Source organism: Pteropus alecto, unplaced genomic scaffold, assembly GCF_000325575.1.
Source record: "Pteropus alecto unplaced genomic scaffold, ASM32557v1 scaffold57, whole genome shotgun sequence".
In the NCBI taxonomy this organism is placed as follows: Eukaryota; Metazoa; Chordata; class Mammalia; order Chiroptera; family Pteropodidae; genus Pteropus; species Pteropus alecto.
Window position 1 is genome coordinate 14,850,236 of NW_006442508.1, and position 23,735 is coordinate 14,873,970.

At 31.1% G+C, this 23,735-nt stretch overlaps 1 protein-coding gene across 1 annotated transcript in view; it reads left to right on the plus strand.

Moving 5' to 3' along the window:
• ADGRL3 (adhesion G protein-coupled receptor L3) overlaps positions 1-23,735 on the plus strand; it is a 566,410-nt gene that overhangs the window by 105,333 nt on the left and 437,342 nt on the right. Inside the window, exon 3 of the mRNA XM_025040294.1 lies at positions 15,462-15,665. Coding sequence (XP_024896062.1) covers positions 15,462-15,665 — 204 coding nt within the window. The remainder of the gene's footprint in view (positions 1-15,461; positions 15,666-23,735) is intronic.

A 23,735-nucleotide genomic window follows, 5' to 3' on the forward strand; every position in this document is an offset into this window, starting at 1 on the left:
TATGGACTTTATGGGATAACCTACTTTTCTTAATTATGTTTAAGAAGTTAATTATAATAAATAGTCTTTAGCAGGGACAAAACAGTGCTCAGATGCATATAGATTTAGTACTATATGTTTTTATGTAATTTGCATTCTATTATTAATCTCTTAACTATTACAATACTATTTAATGTGTCAATGGTTTAAAATAATACCTATATATTTTTAACTTCTGATAAGATGTGAAGCTTGAGAAAGTACGGAATTACATTTTACTACCTATCATCTTACCATATAATTCTTTTTATGAAGTCATGTTTTATTAAGTGTCAAAAGTCAGATTGACTGCTAAGCATTGCTTAACTTTGTTATTTTTAAAAATGAATCATCCTTGAAATGATTTTAATGTTTGCTTGCCTAGGTAATTTGTAATATTTGCAGTAATATCACTATTTTCATAATCAAATATATTATACAGAAAAATCTTTGTCACGATCATGATATATGAGTTTACTGCAAATATATACAATTCCATTTTCATTAGCTACTTGGTACTAAATTTCAAAATACATATTTCATAAGTTAACTATGTAGTCTCTAATAGCACAACATAAACTACAAATATACATGGCTGTTAGCTTTCTTTTATAAGAATGCATTTATAAACCTTCCCTACATACTTGGTATGCAGGTGATCAATTGGAAGAAAATTTTCTTTTGCCTTTGCACTTGCAAAATATGTTATATGTAATTTTGATTGTAGCAATACTAATGAGTAACATAACTTGCAAGTAAAATAGTATTTTCTTATTTTCAGATTTTTATATATTGTGCCTATTTGGGAAAGTAAGGATCAGTTAGGATCAAATCTTATTTTTTATATTTCTTGGGCACATGGTGGACTGTAACTGCAACAGAGTAGTTGTATATGATGTTGAATGAGTTTAAAAATATTTGGATATATAATATATACTTATCTGTTTCCTCTTTATTGCATTGCTAACCTTCTCGCCTTTCATACACCACTTTGTTGTATTGCTATTTACTTTCATTCTCAGAGTAAGAATAATGCTCTTGCATTTATAATTTTATATAAATAGCTATAGTACATTTTCCATGCATTTATTTTTTCCATTCTTATTGGAAAATGATTCCTTAACGACCAGTTAAAAATTTGAAATGCAATAGGAAAGAGACTCATCAATTTGTCATGTAAACAAGAGATTAGATATAAGACTATTTGTTGTAGTATGTTTTAATTTGACAGCTTAGAATAAGGCCCTTTTGAAAATGAGAACTAATTTATTATCTATATTTTTCAGGTTTTTAATTGATAAATTGAAAATAAACTCTTTAAAATTCTGTTAATAATTACATATACTTTTATTTGAATCTGTATCTTTCTTTATTGCCAAAATAGCAGAATTAGTTTATTTAAATATAGAAGATTGTCTTCTTATCAGAAAAAATCTATCGTGTATGAAAGATTTGATATACAAATAAGCTAGGCTAATTAAGGATTTACAAGAGAAATATGCTAGTTGTACTTTCAGAAGTAATAGATATAAGTCTTTGTATAAAACTAGGCTCTCACAAATGCAATTTGATAAGCTATCTATATTTATTTCATCTACATATATTACACTTTGTGGTGACTTAAATGTCATGAAGTCAAGGTTGTAGCTTACTGGTAAAGTACTAGAACATAGTCTCATATGTTTCTTTGTCATTCAGTGTCACCTATTTATTGTTAAAGTAATTCTTCTCATAGAAAATTAAATCAGAAAGCAAAAATGTAATAATCCCATGCCCCTGTGATATAATTAATGTTTGTTAGATTTTTCCTGCTATCATGTATGTGTGTGTATTTTTTTTAAATGAAATGATGCTAGAAATAAAATTTGTTTTTCATTTCGACTTAATTTTAAAAGGTAGACCCTTCTATGGTCTCATTAAAATTTATAACATTGTCTCATATGAAGAAACCAGTGTTCATCTAACCATAATGGTGATGGCCTAGTACTGAAGGTCATTGATATTCTACTATTTCAAATAGTACTATAAATGATATGCTTTATTATAAAATTTGATTATATTTCTATATCCCTAGAACAAAATCTCAAGAAATGGAAAGTAAAAGAATGATTCCTTTTTAGGTTAATTAACAACTGTCTTAAATGAATGGTAATAAATAATCAATTTATTGTTATTACTACAATCTCTTTAAAACAGTTCCTTAAGTTTTGACTACACTAGTAATAAATAAAACATAAATAAGAATAAATATGCAAATATTAAGATATCATTATTATTTGAAGAAGTTTAATGATGTATTCATTCAGTAGATTCAAAAAATAAAAACTTTCTCAGAATTAATGAGACCACTTTGAGTTTAGATTCATGATTCACCCGCAAGTTTTGTATGTAATTAAGTAACTCATAAATTTCATTGCTTATCTGAGTCAAAACAGCAAGAAATGCATGAGTTACTTTGGAAATATCATAGCAGGAAATATATGGAATCTATGAGAAGAAAACTCTGAAGCTTTACTGGGGATTATAAAAGACAACATATAATTTACCATGTTCCTGGATGAAAAGACCTAGGGCAGCAAAATTGATAAATATTTCCAGATGAGTATCTATAAATTTTTATACAACTGCATTTATAGTACCAATGTGAGCTTTTCTGTGTAGAAATTCAACAAAAATATTGTAAAGTATACATTGAATATTAAGCAAAAGAAAAGTTAATAGAAATGAAAAGAATAATCAGAAGGCATTCGACTAATCATAATATATATATATAATACAGTAACTAAAATCTCAAAATTAATTAAATTGATCAGTTGTAAAAATGAGATCTCTGAAACATCACTGTGGTTTATTTATTTATGTTTCAGAGTGATAGGAATGACTCCTCAGAAAGTCAAATGTCTAGGACATGAATTAGTCATGATCAAATTAATCGTGTGTGTGTGTTTCAAATTATGTATTATGAAACTTCTAGAGGAAGACTCTTTTGTGTTACCTGCCTTAATCTCCATTTTTGAACAATGTATTAGGATAAACTAGGCAGTAGTCACAGTAGATTCCAAAATTAATAATGGCTTCCAGAGACTATTTTCTTATTCTCCACACATTCCAAGGCAGGTAAGTGTTTATGGTCAGAGTGTGTGTGTAGAGAAAAGGGGTGGGGATACAGATGCCACACTATTGCTCTTACAGTTATTCAAAGACATAGTCAAATGGCATGAGGCTTCCAGGGTGTTGGTCATTGCCATTCAATTCCCAGGAAGGAAGAACAAGCATGTGGAGATTTTAATGGAAAGTTTTTATGGATATGCTTGAAAGTAGTGCACGTTATTTCTGCTTCCATGTCCATTATATAAAACTCAGCCAGCCTTATAGCCACACTTATCAAATAGTCTGAAAAGTGTAGTCTTCTTGTGATAAAGAAGATATTTATAAAAGATATGTAGCTTAAAATAATGATCTAATGCACTATTTTTAATGTATAAATGGAATTTCCATTGAGATGTATTAACATACCATAACCCCCCCCCCTTTTAAATTGTATAGTTCAGTGGATTTCAGTGTATGTACAGTTATGCCATCATCACCACAATCAATTTTAGAATGTTATTAGTACTCCGGAAAAAAAACAAACAAACATACCCATCAGTAGTCACAACCAGTTTTTCTCCCTCCATCTCACCTGTCCCTAGCAACCAATAATCTACTTTATGTCTCTATGGATTTATTTATTCTGGATATTTTGTCTAAATGGAATCATATGATTTTATATATTTTGTAGTTTGCTTCTTTTGCTTAATATAGTTTAAGAATTTATGCATATCATAGCATATATCAGTACTTAATTTTTTATTGCCAAATAATAGTGCATCATAGGAACATGCCATATTGTATTTATCAGTTGATGGAAATCTTAATTATTTCTACTTTTTGGCTATTCTGCACAATGCTGTTATTAAAATTCATGTACAAGTTTTTTTGTGTACATGTTTTCACTTCTCTTTGGTATGCACCTAGAAGTGGAATTGATGAATCGCATGATAACTCTATGTTTAGCGTTTTCAAGAACTGCTAAACTTTTCCAGAGTGGTTTCACAGTTATACATTCTAAATAGTAAAGTGTTTCCATTTTCATTTTTCAACACCCTTGCCCACAATTATTGTCTTTTTTATTATAACCATTCTAGTCAAGATGTAGTAGTAACTCGTGGTTTTGATTTGCATTTCTCTAATGCATAATGATGTCCCTAGCAACCAATAATCTACTTTATGTCTCTATGGATTGATGTCAATCTTTTTTTTATGTGCTCATTTGGCCATTTGTATTTCTTACTTGGAGAAATATTCAATCATTTCTCAATTTTTAATTTTTTTATTGCTGTGTTCTAAGTACTTTGTATAGAAATATCTTTTTTTTTAGAAAAGACTAGAGGATATTATTGTTAGAATACATTCAGATTTAAGAGTTTTTTAGACTGCATATTTTAAAAGAGGCTTTCTACCTGGACTTGCTCACTTAAATCTCATAGATTTTACATTCATTTTGAAATTATATACCTTTGTTCTAGCCTCATGCCACCTCCCCTTTTGCTTACATATTTGATTTTTGAAAGTAGTTCATTAATTCTGGCTTTTATTACATTGACAAAAACTCATATTTAGCAGTAATTGAAATTTCACTCTGATATGTAAACTGTATAGCAGTGACTTATATACAAAACAGCAAGGTAATTCATTGGGTTCTTCTAGTAGCTTAAGATTATTCCTGCCTAAAACAATGATAAATAACATTAAACTTTAATCATGGTGGCCAAAAAAGTTTCTAGTTTAGTTCTAATCTGAATTCCTGTCCTTCCAGATTTTGGAATTTCTCTTATTTATGTTTTGTATCTTTACTCAAATTACGTGATAAATATCGAGTGTTTTATTTTATTTGCATAGATTCTTTCTAATATGTTCTACAAACTACTGGATACTTTTTACTTCATCTCAAGGTAGTTATGCAATTCATTATATCTATCGAACCTACGTATTGTAGATTAGTGACCACTCACATTACATCTACAATTAAACAAACAAACAAAGATGAAAATCAGAAGAGAACCTGAGGAATTACCTGGCAAGAAACCTAGCAAACTTGCATTGTTTTGGGCAAGTGGGTTCATTTGAAATATTACTATTTGGGAAGAAAATTTTAGAATAAATCTAAATAAAGATAATAAATGATCTACAAATGCTAATGCAGAGAGCTCCTGCAGTTCTTAGGAACTATGGATGAAGGAAGATGTCAACATATATAGAAAGTGATTTACATGAAGCCCTGAAGCTTAAGTTTATAATATTGTCTTCTCTAAGATGCTTTAGAATCCAAATTTGCATGGTCCTGTTGAATGAGAAGAAAGATCTGAAGCCTTAGAGTCTAATTCAAATTCTGTTGCTTCCAAGATACATGACCTTAACCAATTTAATTCACAGTTTCCTTATTTTTTAAGTGGGGTAATTAGGCCTACTTTGTTATCATGTGAAGATTAAGTAAAATAATGTGTAGAAAGGCCCTAACACAAAGCCTCACACATTTAATCCTAGGAGAATGTGGTCATTAAAACATACCTTTTGGAATTAGAACTGAAAAACAAATGACCTGGATAGTAAGCAAAATTTAAAATACAACACCATCTTGGGGTCACTTACTTTCCATAGAGTTTTTCAAAGACTGTATTGTATATTTTTAATCCCCAAATGTGAGTGTCTCTAATTATGACCCTATACATCTATACACACATTCCATCATTATATTCAGGACTCATCCACTGGACTGTAACTAAGTCTTTAATGAGTTACTAATGAACGTCTTAAGCTTAAATCAGCATTAAAAAAAAAAAAATGTTAAAGAGTGTTGAAAAGCTATTTAGAGTGTAAGCCTGTTGCTTTTAATTAGACTATAAACCCAATAAATTCCTGTCTTCACTATTCATCTCAGGTTGAAGAAACTGAATAATGAGTGACAGATATACCTCACTTTAGTATTATTAGTCTAACATGAAGTTAAAGGGGATAAATACATTGAGCTAAATTAGATAAATCATCATTTTTGATTAAATGAAAAGATAAAAATAATATGCAAAATCAAAATAACATTTTAAAATGATTCATTTTTTGTTAGACCCAGATGATTTTAAAACAGATTAATTTTGTTATTGTATTAAAGAATAATAGATAACATGAGGGAAAAAGATCCAGATGTGATTAGATTATATATAAAAAAAACCTGCTATATTTATAAAAAGAATAGACAGTTGGCTTTCACACATTACTGTTTCTCTCCAGGCTGTTAAGAGATATCATGAAAGTAGTAATTCTAGACACTACCTGAACTAGATCAGGACTATCCTTTTCTGTAGCTCTTGTTACAAATCAACAATGGTAGTGACTATTTAGCAATGATCCTTTTTTTCTTCTTTTGATAGTGATGTTGGTGAAACTATGCTAACCTTAAGGGCACATGATTTAATAATGAAGGCAGATAATACCTTAAATTTAAAGCAACAGGCTGGTATGATGCTCTCCCTCCAGGAAACTTTGTACATTTGCTTAAAAGAAAGCCTTTTAGATTAGTCACAAGAGCTCAGACAGTGGAATAGCTGTGATAGCCCAGATGTTTTATAGGTTATAGGCTGTTCTTATGAGGCAGGCTTGATGTCGTGCCTCTGCACACAGATAAAAAAATTCCTATGTCAATTTTTAAAAGTAAGTGTCCAGTAATAATCACACTCTGCGTATGTACTAACAACATAATGTAATTGATCATTTTGACACCTGAGCCTGTTACATAACATATCTCCTTTCTTGTTAACACACATTTTGCATTTGTTTTGTGTGTGCGTTGAGGAAGGGATGGAGGGGTTAGAAATCTCTTACTACCAGAAAAAAAATATATAGAAAGTTTTCATTCTTCTCAACTATCTTCAGAGATGTCAGTTATAATTAACTTAGGATAGGGAGAAAGAACTCACTAACGAGACAGATCTCCATCAAAATGTGTAATTTTTTTCCTCTAGTTTTTCCTTCACATCAAGTATAATTGGCAGTGTGATTAAGAAAAAGTGCCCCATTACTATAGTTATAAAGCTTTTTAAAGAAACAATTTTCTTTACAAAATTTTGAAAGCACAGTTTTCCATACCATTAAAGATTTAATATTACAGAGGGCAGTAGAAGAAAGGAAATTAAAAGAAAGTTGATATTCTTCAATTAATTTTAGAATTTTATTTTTGTAACCATGAATTTAAATACTCTTTGCTTTATGTTTACAAATAGGGAAGTGTTTTTAGTTAGAAAAGAAAAAAAACTTATCATTCCTTTTATTAATGAGGTGTATAATATAACTTTCATTTAAGTTGAATGAAAATAATGTCTATGTCAGAAGCTGACTAATTTTATAAATTTATATCACATAACAGAAACTCTACTTTGTTTACTCATTTTCACAAATGTTTGAGGTATTTATATCACAATATTATAATCTATGCAACCAATGAAAAAGCTACAATTTTTCCCTCTATATTTAGCACATGGACAATGCCAGACTTGAAAGCCAATTAAAAGTAATCTTTAAATCTTGTTTCTTTTATTCTTTTATTTTTTAACACTAGGAATTAAGGTTCTCTTTAGTTTTATCCGTAACCAAGTGTTTGACTCTTTCACTATTCTCAGAATGTCTTATACAACTTTTATAACTTGATTGTTCAGTCTTCTGGTGAATGATAGTTTAACCAAAATATGTTTTATTTTACTACAACAAGCTATGTTGTAGAAAAGTGAAGAACCTAGCTTAAAGGGAAAATCGCTTATTCACATAAGGCATACTGATATTCATGAAACAATTCAATGTAGTGAAAGTGTCTATTTAGTTAAATTGAATAATATTCAGTTATACTTTGAATGTTGCTTCATCATACACAGGTGAACAGGTAATCACTACTAAGCCATTTTCTTATAAGACCCAGAATCAAACCGTATTTTTCTGTATTAGAACTTTTATGTTGTAATTTCTACCTGGTGGCATTCTTAGTCAGATGCTTAAATTGGAACTTTTATGAGTATTGTTAGAGATTACTACTCAGCCTATAAAGAAATTATGCAGCTGTCACATACACCTTAGTGAGAAATCAGGAAAGATGTCATCTTTTTATATGGCCCAAATGAAGGTGCTGGGAGAAAGGTAGAGACTTTCAGCTATGCATAAGAAAGCAGGATTGGAAAAAAATGCCTTTACTTACCAAAAAAAAAAAAAAAAAGTTAAAGCAGTAGTCTCACTCTTTTTCTTTCTCTCTCTCTCTCCTTCTGCTCCCTCCCCTCATCATATACTTATGTATATATATGGCACTAAAGTTGGATTAGTCATTCTGTATCAATCAACCATTTGTTGTTATAAGTATTTCAATATAAGTTTCTAGCATTTACACAACACTTTTCAGTTAGTTGAATATTTTTGCACACAATAGCTCAGTGAACGCCTATAACAATTCAGTGAGTCATAGGTAGTAGCGTCAGTAATTTTAAGATGAGAAAAATAGACTCAGAGCCATCAATCTAATGATGCAATGACATTTACAATAGTTGTTAGGCAAGAAACTCAAATCGAAATCACTTAACCATCTTGTGATAACTTCTTCCAAAGACATTTTAATAACCTACTGAGCATTTACCTTATTTTATAGAACTATGTTTTAAATTAGAAATAAACCAACCAAAACAATATATAGAATGAACTAGAATATTACAAAACAAGTAAAATTTTAAAAGGTTTATTTAAGGAAGAAAGTAATATTGCTTAACCTTAGAGATTAAAAAAAAAAACAAACACGATTTTAAATTATTAGCTTTAAATTTTAATTTAAAAGTAGATTTTAAATTTTAAATTTTAGTATAGAATGGAAGAGAACTAGTATGAAATTTGTTGTTGATTATATATATAATGAACAGTTAGAAAAATTATGAAAAGAGTGATATCTGGAAAGCCTGAGCTATAGGGGAAAGGATTTCCCACTAGGAAATATAATTTGAATGAGGATTAGACAGGTGTGTATAGGAGGATAGGTACCGTATCCAAAAGATAATAGTGAAGGCAAAATTGAATATATAGGTTAGGGTCAAGTTAGGGGTATAGCTCTCTGTACATTTTAAACTCTCTGAGGTTCATAATTAGCTAATTACTAAAATGATATGATAAAATATTACCTTGTAACACAAAAACAAATGACTCATAAGAAACATTCTTAGTACATGAAAGTTAAATCACTGTAACTCTGATAAATACACTCCGGTAGTATTTTATTGTTAGCATTTCCCTCACCTTAGAAATATCTGAGTACTGCAGACAATCTTTTGTCTAGATTCTAAGCTCACTGTTAAGATCAGTAGATGTTTGGAGGAAGAAGTTAACTAATTAACTGAATTACGTTGCTCTCATGTAAGGAGAATAAGAAAACAAAAACAGTTGAAATTGATTAGAAATAATGCTTATTTGGTATATTTTAAATTAGTATTCGTAAATCAGTATTGAACTCTGAAAGAATATACCATTGAAACCTGATATTTTCGATATTTATTTCAAATATAAGCTCCACAGAAAAGATGAAAACTCTGGTACTGCCATCATAAATCCTTTACCTCTTACATGCTTGTTATTTTTCCTTTTCTTCTTGCTTCATATTTATACACAACCAATATTCAGGAACTTTGATGCTCTGATGCCCTTTGATGTTTGTAAACTATACATAAACATGGGGGAAATATTTTGATCATTTCAGTAGATTATACAGTATTAATTTTCATATTGTGTGCTTGCCCACTGAAAGCAGAATCAGAGTGTTGAAATGGTAAAAATATCTGCGTATGAATGATTGTGTGGACTATTTGATTATGGCAATAACATATATATTACTTATGATGAATATTAATTATCTATAATTAAATAAATTTGAAGTTTATAAAAATTAATGAATTCTTTCAAAAAATTGAAGTCTCAGAAATGCATTTTTTCTAATTTTTTGTTGAGAAATAATTGACATATATCACTGTATACGTTAAGGCATACAGCACTATGGTTTGATTTACATGCATTACAAAATGATTACCACAATAGATTCAGCTAATATCCATCTACTCATATAGATACAATAAAATTAAAAGAAAGAAGAAAGGTAAACGGAAAAAACAATTCTCTTTGTGTTGCAAACTCTGGGATTCACTCTTTTAACACCCTTCCTGTGTATAATACAGCAGTGTGAGCTATAGTCATCATGTTGTATGTTACATTCCTAGTACTTATCTGATAACTGGAAGTTTGTACCATTTGACTGCCTTTCTCCAATTTCTCTTCCCCCCTACTCCTCTGCCTCTGGAAACCACAAGTATGGCCTCTTTTTTTTATGATTTTTTTTTTTTTCACATATAAATGAGATCACACAGTTTTTGTCATTCTCTGTCCGATTTATTTCACTTACCATAATGCCTTCATGGTCCATTCATGTTATTACAAGTGGTAAGATTTCCTCATTTTTTGATTGGGTAATATTCCATTCTATATTTACACCACAGGTTCTTTATCCTTTCATCCATTGATGGACACTTGGATTGTTTTCCATGTCTTGGCTCTTGTAAATAATGCTGTTATGAACATGAGAGTACAGATATCTTTTCAAGTTAGTATCTTTATTTCCTTTGGATATGTTTTCAGAAGTGGAATTGCAGTATTATGGTAGTTCTATTTTTAATTCTTTGAGGATCCTTCATATTGTTTCCACACTGGCTATACCAATGTACAGTCCTGCCAACAGTGCACAAGGCTTCCCTTTTTGCCACATCCATACCAGCATTTGTTATCTCTTTTCTTTTTGATAATAGCCATTGCTACAAGTGCAAGGTGATATCTCATCCTGTGGGTTTTTGGTTTTTGTTTTGATGCTTTTGAGTTGTATGAGTTTTTAGTATATTTTGGAAATTAACTCCTTATCATGTATATGGTTTGCAATTTTTTTCCCATTCCATAGGGTGTTTTTTCACCTCATTTATCATTTCTTATGTTGTGCAAAAGCTTCTTTAGTTTGATGCAGTTTCACTTATTTTAAATTTTGTTGCTTGTGCTTTAGGGATTATATATATAAAAAAAAATGTTACCAACACTCATGTCAGGAGCCTTGATCCTATGTTTTCTTCTAGGAGTTTCATGGATTTAGGTCTTACATTTCAGTGTTTTATCCATTTTGAGTTAATTTTTGTGAGTGGTGTAAGAAATAGATCCAGTTTTATTCTTTTAGTTGTGAATATCAATTATCCTAGCACCACTTAATAAAGAGACTTTTTTCCCATTGAGTATTCTTGGTTCCCTTGTCAGATATTAATTAAGCATATATTTCTGGGCTCTCAGATCTGTTCCATTGGTCAATATGTCTGTGTTGATGCCAGTATCATACTGTTTTGATGACAATAACTTTATTGTATAGTTCAAAATCAGGAAGTGTGATGCCTCTGGCTTTTTTCTTTCTCAGAATTTATTTGGCTATTTGATGAGTAATACAATTTTAGAAATGATTTTTCTATTTCTGTAAAAAATGCTCTTGGAATCTTGATAGCGATTTCACTGAATCTATAGATGGCTTTTGGTAGTATGGACATTTTAACAATATTAGTTCTTCCAGTCCAGGAACACAGTATACTTGCATCTTCTTCAGTTTCTTTCATCACTGTCTTGTAGTTATGAGTAGACATATTTCACCTCCTTAGTTAAATTTATTCTTGATGTTTTATTGATTTTATGTTATTGTAAATTAGATCAATTTATTTTCATTTCTTTTTCAGAAAATTTGTTTTTAGTGTTGTAATTTTTAAAGGAGATTAGATGAAGTTTCTGTCTCTGAAAACAAGAGAGAAAGAAGAACAGAATGTGTTTGCCTTATTGTTACTTTTTGCCCCAGAGCCAAAATTACATTTTAAATATCTTAGCATTGCATATGACAAAGCTTGAAAACGTGATCTCAAATGGAGATGGGAGAACAGTATAAGGGAATGCCTCCAAATTATAGTTAATAATATAACATTCTGAGGTATATTTTATAGTTAATTTGAAAGAAAATTTTACCCTTATGAATCTAGAGAAGAAAAGAGACATTTAGGATGTGAAGGCTATCTTCAATTATCTGAAGACAAGTACCTTCTAGAAGTAGCTTGATGTGTTTTGCATGACTCATTTGAATAGAAATTAGACAAGTGAGTAGAGAATATCAGAGTATAGATATCACCTTTCTTGACATGAGAAAGAACTTGCCTCTTCAAATGCGATTGAGTATTTCAAGGACAGAATGATCACTGCCTCTTCATGTGAAACTTGGGAGATTTTTAGCCAGAATTCTCTAAGGGTTGTTATCTAGAATGTCAGCTGAATGCTTCTTTCCAGATTTGAGATTCCATGCTTCTAATGGAATAACAGACTTATAACTATGAAGTTTATCTTGAAGACTTATCTTTATAATAGTTTCAGGAAGAAAAATTAGATTTATATTTATAACTCAAATATATCTCCAGAAGTTATACAATATGTTAAGCATAACAAATACAATATTTTTAAACAAGAATTTAAATAAGGTTTTGGCTCTGTCCTAATTGCTCTTCTCCAGGTGGGCCATGTAATAGACCGTCCGCCTTTGCTGTCACTGATGACTCTGAATTCCTTTCACAGAGATGATGAATTTTAAGGAAAGTCTAATTTATAGACACATAAGATATTTCAGCTTCATAGAACACATTGGAGTCTAATTTCATTCAACTTAAGAGTGACGTCTGCTTAACTTCCTGGTATTTTGTATTCTTCAGTCTCACTTCATAAAATCATTTTATTCTCTAATCCATACCTACTCTTTAGGTCTCTAGACATTGCTTTCAAGTTCCACTTTGAGCACATTCTTATTTCTTGTTTAAAATGAGATTCTTTCATTTAATAAGGACACTATTATATTTTTCAGCTGATGGTGATTCTATTTTAAGTCAATAGTCATTATCTACTTACTCTAGAAATTGACCTTTTCTGAAGCTCAATTTCAGAAATAATCAACCTCTAGTTCAGTAGAGATCACTATTTCCGTTTTCCCCTATCTTGGAATATTCTTCTTTCCCAGGAGCATTATTCAGTATCCTAAACAGATGCTTGATTGTACCAAAACTAAACTTCTTATCCTGGTTTACAAAGCTCATCATCTGGCCGTTGCTTACCTCTCTAATCTTATTCTGGACCATTCTCTCAGCCTACTATACACAGCTTCATTAACCAATGTGCTATTTCTTGAACAAACCAGTTCCAGTTTGAGGCTTTTGCAGCAGCCTGGAGTGCTCTTTACTCCTGATTTTTATATGATTAGCAATTTGAGATCTCTGTTTAGATTTTACTCCCATAGATAAGTCTTTCATAAAAACCTAAACAGAGTAGTTGTTACATGTTTTATTTAAATTTTCTGTAGATTACTCATCTCTATATGGTATTTAAAATATATATTTTTTATCTATTTGTGTATTCTTTGTCTCTCACACCAGAATGAATGATTCATTAAAGCAGGTAGTGGTCTGTTTTACTCACTCAAATCTCCAGGGCCAAAAAAAGGACCTGACACATAACAAGAACTCAATAAATATTTGTTGAATAAATGGACAAATAAGCATATACTCCATCACTCCAAATGTCTTTATATGTTAACTTGGCTGAGGGTGAAATCTTTCATCTTTATTATAACTGAAGCTTGTAGGATGATATAGCTTTATAATATTTTGCTAATTTCCTTTCATAGAGTATTTATAAAGGTGTTAAGGAAAACATGCCTGTGTGTATTCATGTAAAAATTTATCGAAAAATAATCACATTGTCATTTTGGGCAATGAGGAGAGGGATATTTTAGAGGTCAAAAGATCATAAAAGATGTTACTGGATTTAGAAATTAAAGGAGGCAATTACTTTGAGATTTTTATTTTTACCAATTTTTTGGTCTTAAAACTTGTTTCCTTCTTTGGCATCTTTTTCATTCACACGAACTATCAAAATAACACTTAGATTAACTTTTGCTTAAATATTTTAATACTCATACCGTAAAATGAATTCAAATAAAAATGTTTCAGGGTGATGCCTTAGAGTTATAATCTAAACTTTTCATTATAAATGGATTGCTTGATAGATTTCTTAATAAAATTTATTTTTTGTTTTCCAAAAGGGCTTTTATTTCTTGTGATGTGGAAGAAAACATGTTTTCATTCTTAATATGCAAATATATTATATATCAAGAAATTGTAGCACCACTGTATAAACGTCCAGTGTTAGATGATTATAAAATTCTCCTGCATTATTAAATTTCTTAGTTTCTCTCCTTTCTATTGAATGGTAGCCATATAGCATTATTAGTGTGTTTTTAAATGTGCATGTTATAGTATGTTAAAAATAATTGTGTAAAGCAAAATCTTTTTCTTTGTAAACTATTTCCCTTTCTTTAACAAGGACATTTTCATTATCATTCCTATTTATTACGCTAGTTGCAATTAGTGTAGAGAAATGTATATCTCATGTACCAATTCACCAGAAAAAATCCTGTGCTTAAATAGTTCTGTTTTTCATAGCATATAATGTATGACTGTTTTGTGAATTATTAAAAAAATCATATGTATGTAATTTTATTTTTTCATTATTGTCTTGGTCTTTCATATTTATTCATTTATGTAATTTGTACCATTTGTCAGTAAAATCACTGTGTATATAAATGGCAAAATGTGTGTATATTCTTTTCACTTTAATGCTTATCACAGATATTAATAGTGTATCTTTCAAAAAATTGTTAAATGACCTGAAACATATAAATAAATTTAAAACAATCCATGTCAGTGTAACAATACAATAAACAAAACAAAACTACTTATAAAACACCTCTATGAAACTTTCTTGACCCATTACCTTATCAAGCTTTATGTGTGTAAATAATTAGTTCAGTAACCAATATTTTTATTTACACTTACAGATATTAGCGCCCATAATTTACATTAAAATTCTGTGAATCTATAAAAATATAAATAACATTTATATTTTTCAGATAGCTTTCTTGATTTCAATATTAGTCTAATTTTCTAATCATTGTTAGGGATTAGGATGAGCGTTCTTGCTTACTTAAGATAGTGTTTAAGCCAGATAGTGTTCAACTAATATAGCGTTTAACTGCACAGTCATTATCACACTAAGATCGGGGAGATAGGATCTCCTCAGCTCCAGGGTTGTCTGAGTGGGGTCTGGGGTGGCTGGAGTCGGGGCCTATGGCCTACAGCAGAGAGCAGCCTTGGGAATAGCCCCTAGCAGGGATCTTCTGAGGCCCGCCTGAACTGAGTGGAGTCTGATGGTGCGCCCTGCGGTCCCCGCAGGTGGCAAGCACAATGATCGACATCCAGCCCTTGCTGCTCCGCTGCGACATGCTGAGCGCAGCCCAGGAGGCGCTCTACCACCCAGGCATCTCCTTCAGCAGCCAGCCGCAGAGCGTGCCACTTCTCATCGTGGACAAGGGCCCCGTGGAGCTTCCAGAGGAGTTCGTGGTCCAGGTGCCCAAGGAGCCCAGATCACAGCCCAAGGTGCGGCTAGCGGTGGGGAAAGAGGGCTGGGGGTGGTTGGGCAGAGGTTCCTGGGAGGTTCAGCTCCAGACAGTGCCCCAAATGTGTCTTTTTATGTATTTGTTCTGCATCCACTCACATTAGCTGAGATTTGCACTTAGTTGTATCCTAGCCAGTTTAACAATGCATGATTGCTCTACGTGAAAGTCTCATAACTTCACAATGTTTGACTTTAAATTTCTGATTGGCTTTGAATTATCTTTGCATTATCACAGGATATTTAAAATTACTTTTAATGACAAATTCAACTCTTGTAAAATTTGAATGCTTGTAAAATACGTTTTAACATTTCTGATCATCTACTTGCTTGAAAAAAAATAAGTCTCACCAATGGAAACTACCAAAATTTGAGATTACATAATAAAAGTATCTTGGTTAGGAATTATAGTCGTTTAAGTATAAAACCTGGTAGAAAAGTGATGACTATAGAAACAACCTAATTTTTTTAATGAAAATGTTGGAAAGTACTTTATAATATTGTCTCTGCAGTTGGCAATTACGGTGAGTGACATCCAGCTCATAAAGTGAGGAATATTATATAATATTTGCACAAAATTCAATGCTATTATTTTCCACAATATTTTATATTTTATTTAATCTTTACATAATATTTGGACAAAGTAACTTTTATTTTTTCTCACTAAACTCTATACAGGCACTCCTATTCTTCTAATTCCCCCCAAGGAATATGATATATAATAATATAATATAATATAATATAATATAATATAATATAATATAATATAATATAATATAATATATAATAAATACAATATAATATAATACAATACATAGACATGTAATATGATATAATATATCCTATAATATTTAATATAATACTTATAATTCTTTTTGTGTGACACACATGAAAAAGGCTAGGAAGCATTTGGCTGGTGGAACCATATAAATACCAAATCTTGTCTCAAAACACAGTCACCTCTCCTACCTCATAATTTTGTAAAGAGGATGTACGTACAAGAAATACTGGCAAAGGAACATGAAATACAATATACTAGTTGAGCTTATCTTCTAAACTCCATTACAGAATTGTCTGATAAAATAAGTCAGAATACTTTGTTTCAGTTCAGGGTCTAAGGGATATACATCATAACTTCATTTGAGATTTAAGAGACCTATAAGAGTTAAACTTAGCTCTTCAACTATAGCAGCCACATAAAAAGGTTAAGTGTGTGGGTGATTTGGCACTCATAGTCACTCTGTCCACTCAGTCACATCATTCAGTCAATGGTCTTTCCATTTAGATAAACATTTCTTCCTTGTAGATGATGACTAGTGTGTGTGTTTGGGGGTGGTGGGGGGGGGATGAGGGGAAGATGAGTACATATACTTCCATAGAAGCATGCAGAATTGACTACAATATGTTCTGAAAATTCAAAGAAAATGCAAACATTCTTTAAGAAATTTATTTTTTACTTTCCCTGTTTCTGTTTTTATAATCATTTTAAACCTGAAATTCTCTAAATTGGTTGCAGTTATATTTTTTCCAGAATGTATTTCAATAGTCACAAAGTTTTCATTATGATGTTGGCTTTGATTTATATTATAAAATGATAATATAAAATTAATGTTAATTAATTTACTCCAATGCATATACATTCATTATAATTTCTAGTATTAATGAAGTAGAAATCCAGAAACAAATTTTAACTTTTGAGTAGATGTTATAAATTTTAAAATCAGTAGCTAACATAAATACATACACACACACACACACACACACACACACACACAGATATACATACATCTCTATCTGTTGGTAATTCTTTCTTTTGACAAAAATTTAGAATATTAGACAGAATAGTTTTTCCTATAGAACTTTACTAAAGAGTTGGCTGAATTTAAACATTCCTCAACTTTTAAAGCTTAATAAGATTTTTCTGCATTAGTAGCTTTTACTTTTTGCCATGTATGTGGCAAGTTACAGTATAGTAATGGATTATAAATTATGTTTTTCTATCAATTTATAAATGAGAAAATTATATTCTGTTTTGGACATAAATGGAAATGAGGGTACAAGGGAAACTTCATGTGATCTCATAAATGGAGATTGATATAAATGTCATGTGATTTAAAAGGAGCTAGTAGAATTGTGTTAATCTCTTATGACGAGACAGTACTTTTTGAAAGTTGTTTTGTGCAAAAATAATTTCATCAGTGAGACAGAGAACAACTGAAGGTCATCTTTGAGTGCTCCATATAGAAAGAACAAAGAAGAATAAGTAAATATTATAGGGGCAAATCTTTCCTGATACAGAAGATACTGCATACAGCTAGAGTGCTTGGGCAAGTATTAAAAATGAAATTGAAATAAGAGATACTGCAATACTTTGAGCTCTTCAAATTGAAAAAGAGTGGAAGAATGCAAACAAGAAAATGTCAGCGAACTGCAAAAAATCCCCCTCCATTTCTTAAAACAACAGCCTGTTTTAGAAACAGATACTTTAAGATACAGAACACTCAGAAATAAATATAAATAATAAAGATGGTTATTAATGCAATCTGACTGAAAAATAAAATTGATATTACTTTTTAAAAATGTTAACCCTTTTTTGTTCCATAGATAGCCAAACAAGCAAGTAGAAACCCAACAAAAATAGCAATAACAACATAACAAAACTTTTATTTGCTGAAATTAAACTTTGCCCTTTTTTTCCTTTACTTTCATTTGACTCCGGATAGCTAATAGTTGTTCTTGAGGGTTAATGACTGTTTGGATTCATAGGAATTAGGACTTCACAATAAAGCAGCAAAGCATAAAAAATTAAAAAAAAAAATGTTCTCAGAAGACATATTTCTTTTTAGCATATTAAGGCTGACAGAAGTCTGAAGGCAGATTGCCCAGTTAATGACTAGATATCAAGAGTTTTCCTTGAAGCTGAAGGAATGTTAATGTGTTTTTATCAGCACTTTCCTTTCTTCGTGATTTTCATGCAGATGTATAAAAAGTTCATTGAGATGTCTACAAATAACCCTTCTGCAAGCCACACATATAATGTCCAAGGTTCATACAAATGTCCTCTCAGAACACAGCAAAAACATTTCAAACCTGACGAGTCATAAACTCTACCTTTTGCAAGAGCCAAACTGCTTTACAAGGGGCTTTGGTACTCTATCAAACCCTTTGGAGAATCACAGCAAACTCTATCATCATTTTTTTTTTTTTGGATTTTACCCTATTTGGGGATTTTTATATTTATAGATGGGCATGCTTTTATGATAATTATAAGCAAGGAGAAAATGTAATTTGATTTTTTTCTTAAAAGTCAGCCTTTAAAATTAGTTTGAATTACTAAATATTGCAGGCGTCTTTATTTATTCTTGCCCTCACTTATTTTTTTCAACAACATTGGATTGAGTGCAAGTGCATGCTGGATACTGCACTAAGTGCCAGGAAAACAAAGATGGAGAATTCAAAAACTTCATTTCTCAGTCACTATTGGGAGACAAAAAGATGGTACATGCACACATGTTTGTGTGTGTGTTATGGACCTTGGATATCAGGAAATAATATTAGGGAATTGTTTTCCCCAGTGGGCCTGGCTCTTCTTTGGTTCTCTAACTTTACATCAGCTTTCTTGGCTCATTAACATTATAAGTGACTGTTACCGCAAATAGTACACCACTCCTCTTAGTGCCAACCATCAACTGGCACTGTCGTCTTGCCTTTTAGTTAAAATTTCCAAGAAAGGGAATTTAATCCCCATTAGATTATTTTAATATTCCTGATCTAATTATTCATGTCACTAGCTATCTCATGACTTAGGCCCACATAGTAGCAATTGTATAGCAGACAGGCAATATTGGGAATACCTATTTCAGAGGCGAGTATAGAGTACTATAGAGCATGTAGAGGGAACATCTATCCAGTCTTGGAGGGTCAGAGAAAGTGCTCCTGAAGTGACATCTAAGCTGCGACCTGACAGATAAGTAGTATTTAGCTAAGCACAGAGGTAGAAAAAGAAAGATACTATTATAAATAGAGAAAACAGTAGAACAAAGGCTTAGTTCAGTATGATTGAAGCATAGAAGTCCAAAGGATAGTTTCTAGACATCAGTCCAGAATGATCTGGAGACGTGGCCAAGGGTCTAATCAGGATGGCATGATATAACATTATGAAGAGTTGGAAAGGTTTCTTATGGCAGCAGTGGAGCAATTAAGTTCATCTTAAAGGAATTAGGCAAGAAGTGACCTGCTGCCAGCATTTGAAGAATGAGCTCGAAGCTTCAAGACTGGAGATAAGGAGTTTATTTTATTGATACAGACAGGAAATGATGGTGACCCTACCTCAAGGAATGACATTAATGATAATGAGGACTACTTGACATAAGATAGAGATTTATTGTAAGACAGAAGGAAAACCCAAAGAGGACAACCAAGTTTCTGGCTTAAGAAGATTGGATTATGAATGATTGTATCATTTACTGAGAAAGATAGACAAGAAGAGTCAGAGAAAGTTGATAAGGAAGAATAGCATTGTTTTCCAAAAAACTTCTCAACATATTCCTTTGAATAGAAACCCAATTATCTGGTCCCCAATTTAAGAACTCATAACTTATATACAATACACAAATCTAAAAATAATAATTAAAAATGCTATTTGTTGTACATAAGTTATTCTCATCAAAAAGAAAAAAAGTTATTACTGTTCTTTGTTAGACATTCTACTTTAGCTTGGATGCAATAAGATTTCTGCGATAAAAAGAGCATCTGCTAGGATTTTCATCCAATCTTTCCTTTTACTTACCAATAATACCTAGCAGGGCTATAGAGGAGCCAAGATTAGACTGATTTTGAGCTTTCCTGTGTTCTGAAACAGCTGAAAGAATTTTTACTATATATGTACATTTGCAATGTATACTTTTCAGTACTATAGCAAAGAGACAAATTGAAGACAATTAGGACAGTTGATCTACTGGCATAGATATATTTGGCATTCTTTCAGTTCTTAGTAGAATGTTTCAGGTCAAAATTTGGAAAGAAGCAGGAAACTAATCTCACATTTGTGCTCATTAATAATGTAACATAGCACACAATTTAATAAAATAATAACAAAAAATAATCTCCATGTGTCTTTTGAGAATGCCTCAAAAATTGAATTGACGTACACTCTTGCCTAATTACAACTGATTATTAAAATAACAATATCCCTTGATATATTGTAAAGCAATGCTTTACCTTAAGGAAATGGTTAATGTTTTCACTGGTTAAGAATCTAGAAAATGAAAGCTGCACTCAATAAGCTCTTTTAAGTCATAGATCCAAGGCCACAGTTGAAGAGCTTACCTAATTGTACATATGATGGTGTTACAATAAACTAGTAGCAGGGAAAGGATGGCAAAAGCTCACTTGTCAGGTTTCTTGTAACACAATGATTTGAGATTTTCTATACCATGAGCTCACCAACATGACTGGACAAGTCATGGACACTAGAATAAATGAGGAACAGAGAGAGGTAAATGCAGGATGCTTTAAAACCTATGAACCAGAACATATACATACAATAAATAAGATTAATAGGCAACACATTTTATCTTACCTCAGATCACAATCCCAAACGACTTATCCTTCAGCCCCAAGGAAATTATTTCAATTTCCTAGACAAACCATGACCCCTTCTACATCTTTGGCAAACAATATTATCTTTGCTGATTGGAAAAAACACGACTTGACTTCAGCTCAGCTAAACATTTGATATAGGTTGATTTGGGTTGATTTTCTTCCTCTTTCATCCATTTCTAGCCCTATTCTTGACAGAATAATTCCTCACTTCCCTCTGATCCTGAATTAAAGTGGCCTGAAAGTTGGATGTGTGCATGAAGTAAACATGTATCTTTACTTCCTTCTGGCTTTCATATTTTCATTTCATATAACTGATGATCACTGGAAAATCCGAGACTTCATTACTCTTGATATGTTTTTACTAGTGTTATTTATTTTGACTTTGATGAGTTAAACGTCTGGCATGTTCTCATGTTCTTACTCTCCTTACTCCCAAATTTTTGGAAAAGCTGGTTCTAATTTTCATATTATATTACTGTGTGAAGTGTGTAAGTGAAGTCTAGGAATTCATGAGAAGGTAAGGAGATGAAAACACTTGTAACAGAAGAACAGAGATTAATGTTTCTACAGCAATGGCAAACCCTCTGTTTTACAAGTTCAGCTTTACGGATGTAGTTATTGCAACAGAATAATATAATAGGGTTTTCGAAGTGCTCGTTAGCTTCTCGATTTATATGCAAGGCAATATTATTTCAAATAAAAGCCCTTTTTCACATTTATTTGTGTCTTATTGCGGTTTACCAGTTCAGACAAAACATCAGGTCTAACTGATGTACAAAATACATTCTTTCCACATCACTTTTTAAAATTCTTATGTACATCTAGAGTCATATTTTCATGTGAGAAGAAGGCAATAGGTGTATAGGGAAGTAGCTATAGTATTGATGTTAAAAAATTAATAATAAACTTTACAGCCCTAAACATGCCTTTAAATCATTTATTTAGGATCGTGTTTCTTTACCAAATGGTATGAGTACCAGAATGGTGTATCCAATCGAAAATAAATGTTAATGAGTTTGTCCTTCAAAGTATTTACAGAAAAATATAACAAACTTTTGTTTCTATTGGCATAAATTACAAATTGTTTTCTTTATTCTTCTCATAATTATGAATAGCTTTTCAAAATACTTATGGGAATTACACTTTTCATCATTACATTTTTATTGTTACAAAGAATATGAATAATGGAAAATATATGCTAAACTTTAACATTTAAGCCAGAAAAAAAGTTTTGTTTGAATTAATTATGAATGTATTGTTAGTTGCTTCATTAATTCATTAGAGTATCTGCTACATGCTGATAATTGTATATATGTTCCAAAGGAACAAATTTTACACTACCAGTAACAGATACTTTTCAGAGTAAGTTAATTAATTACTAGGAATTCCCTTCCTTTTTCTTCTGTTTCCCTTCAACTCAATGTGTGGTATAGTAAAAGGAATTTGAAGTATATTCCAGATAAAGAGAGGAAATTTCCATTATATTTATGGAATCCTTAACCTCAAATTAAAATGAAAGGGAAGGTGAGGCATGTATTATTGTGCATAGAACATCCTACTTTCATAGATTGGCTTATATCTGTGTTTTTAGATTCTGCATTATTCATATAGGTCTATAGTACAAAAATACAGAATTTTGGCCAGGTATTCTAATTTTTTTTTATGTATATAGTTAATTAAGTTGATATTTTCCCCGCAGTTATTACTTCTTGAGAAGCATTTTATTTTTCTTGGTTATTAGACATATCTTTTGTTCTTCACCATTTTGCTTTTACTGCTGCAGAGAGGGTAGTAATAATTACAGTTACTATGCGAACTTTAGGGTGAGAGAGATTTAGGTTTATTTCCATATTTACTATTTATTAACCATCTTAACTAAGGCCAAAGACTTAGATTTAAAAAGCTTTTGTTATCTCATCTGTATAGGTGATAATAGAAGTACACATATTATTGTTGTGATGATTAAGCATCTTATATAAATGTATTAAATACAATTAAGCATTTAATTCTTAAGACTTAGTAAGTTACCTACCCCACCTCCTTTCTTTTTTTTTTTTTGGCTTTCTGCTTTATAGTAATTATATCAGAGATATATAATGGAAAATTAAAGAAGAATTTTCAATGAATTTATTTAGTTATTTGTTAATATTGTGTTTAGTTTGGGGAAGAGGCAAAGTTATGTTCTAAAATACTGTCTTTATATTTTGGCCACATTCATGGATTCATGGCTTGGGTAACTGAACATCACATATAAATATTTAGGAGAGAAAATAATTTAATTCACATATTTGTTGTGCCGATAGTATACATAGAACCCTCTAGAAGGCTGTTTTCTTCCTCAAAGAATTGCAATCTCTTGCTAGTAACAGAATGAATAGGGAAACCAGTATGCATTTGACTCTATGATTTGGTGAAATGTGATATCATTCAAATGCTGTATTTTGAAGGAG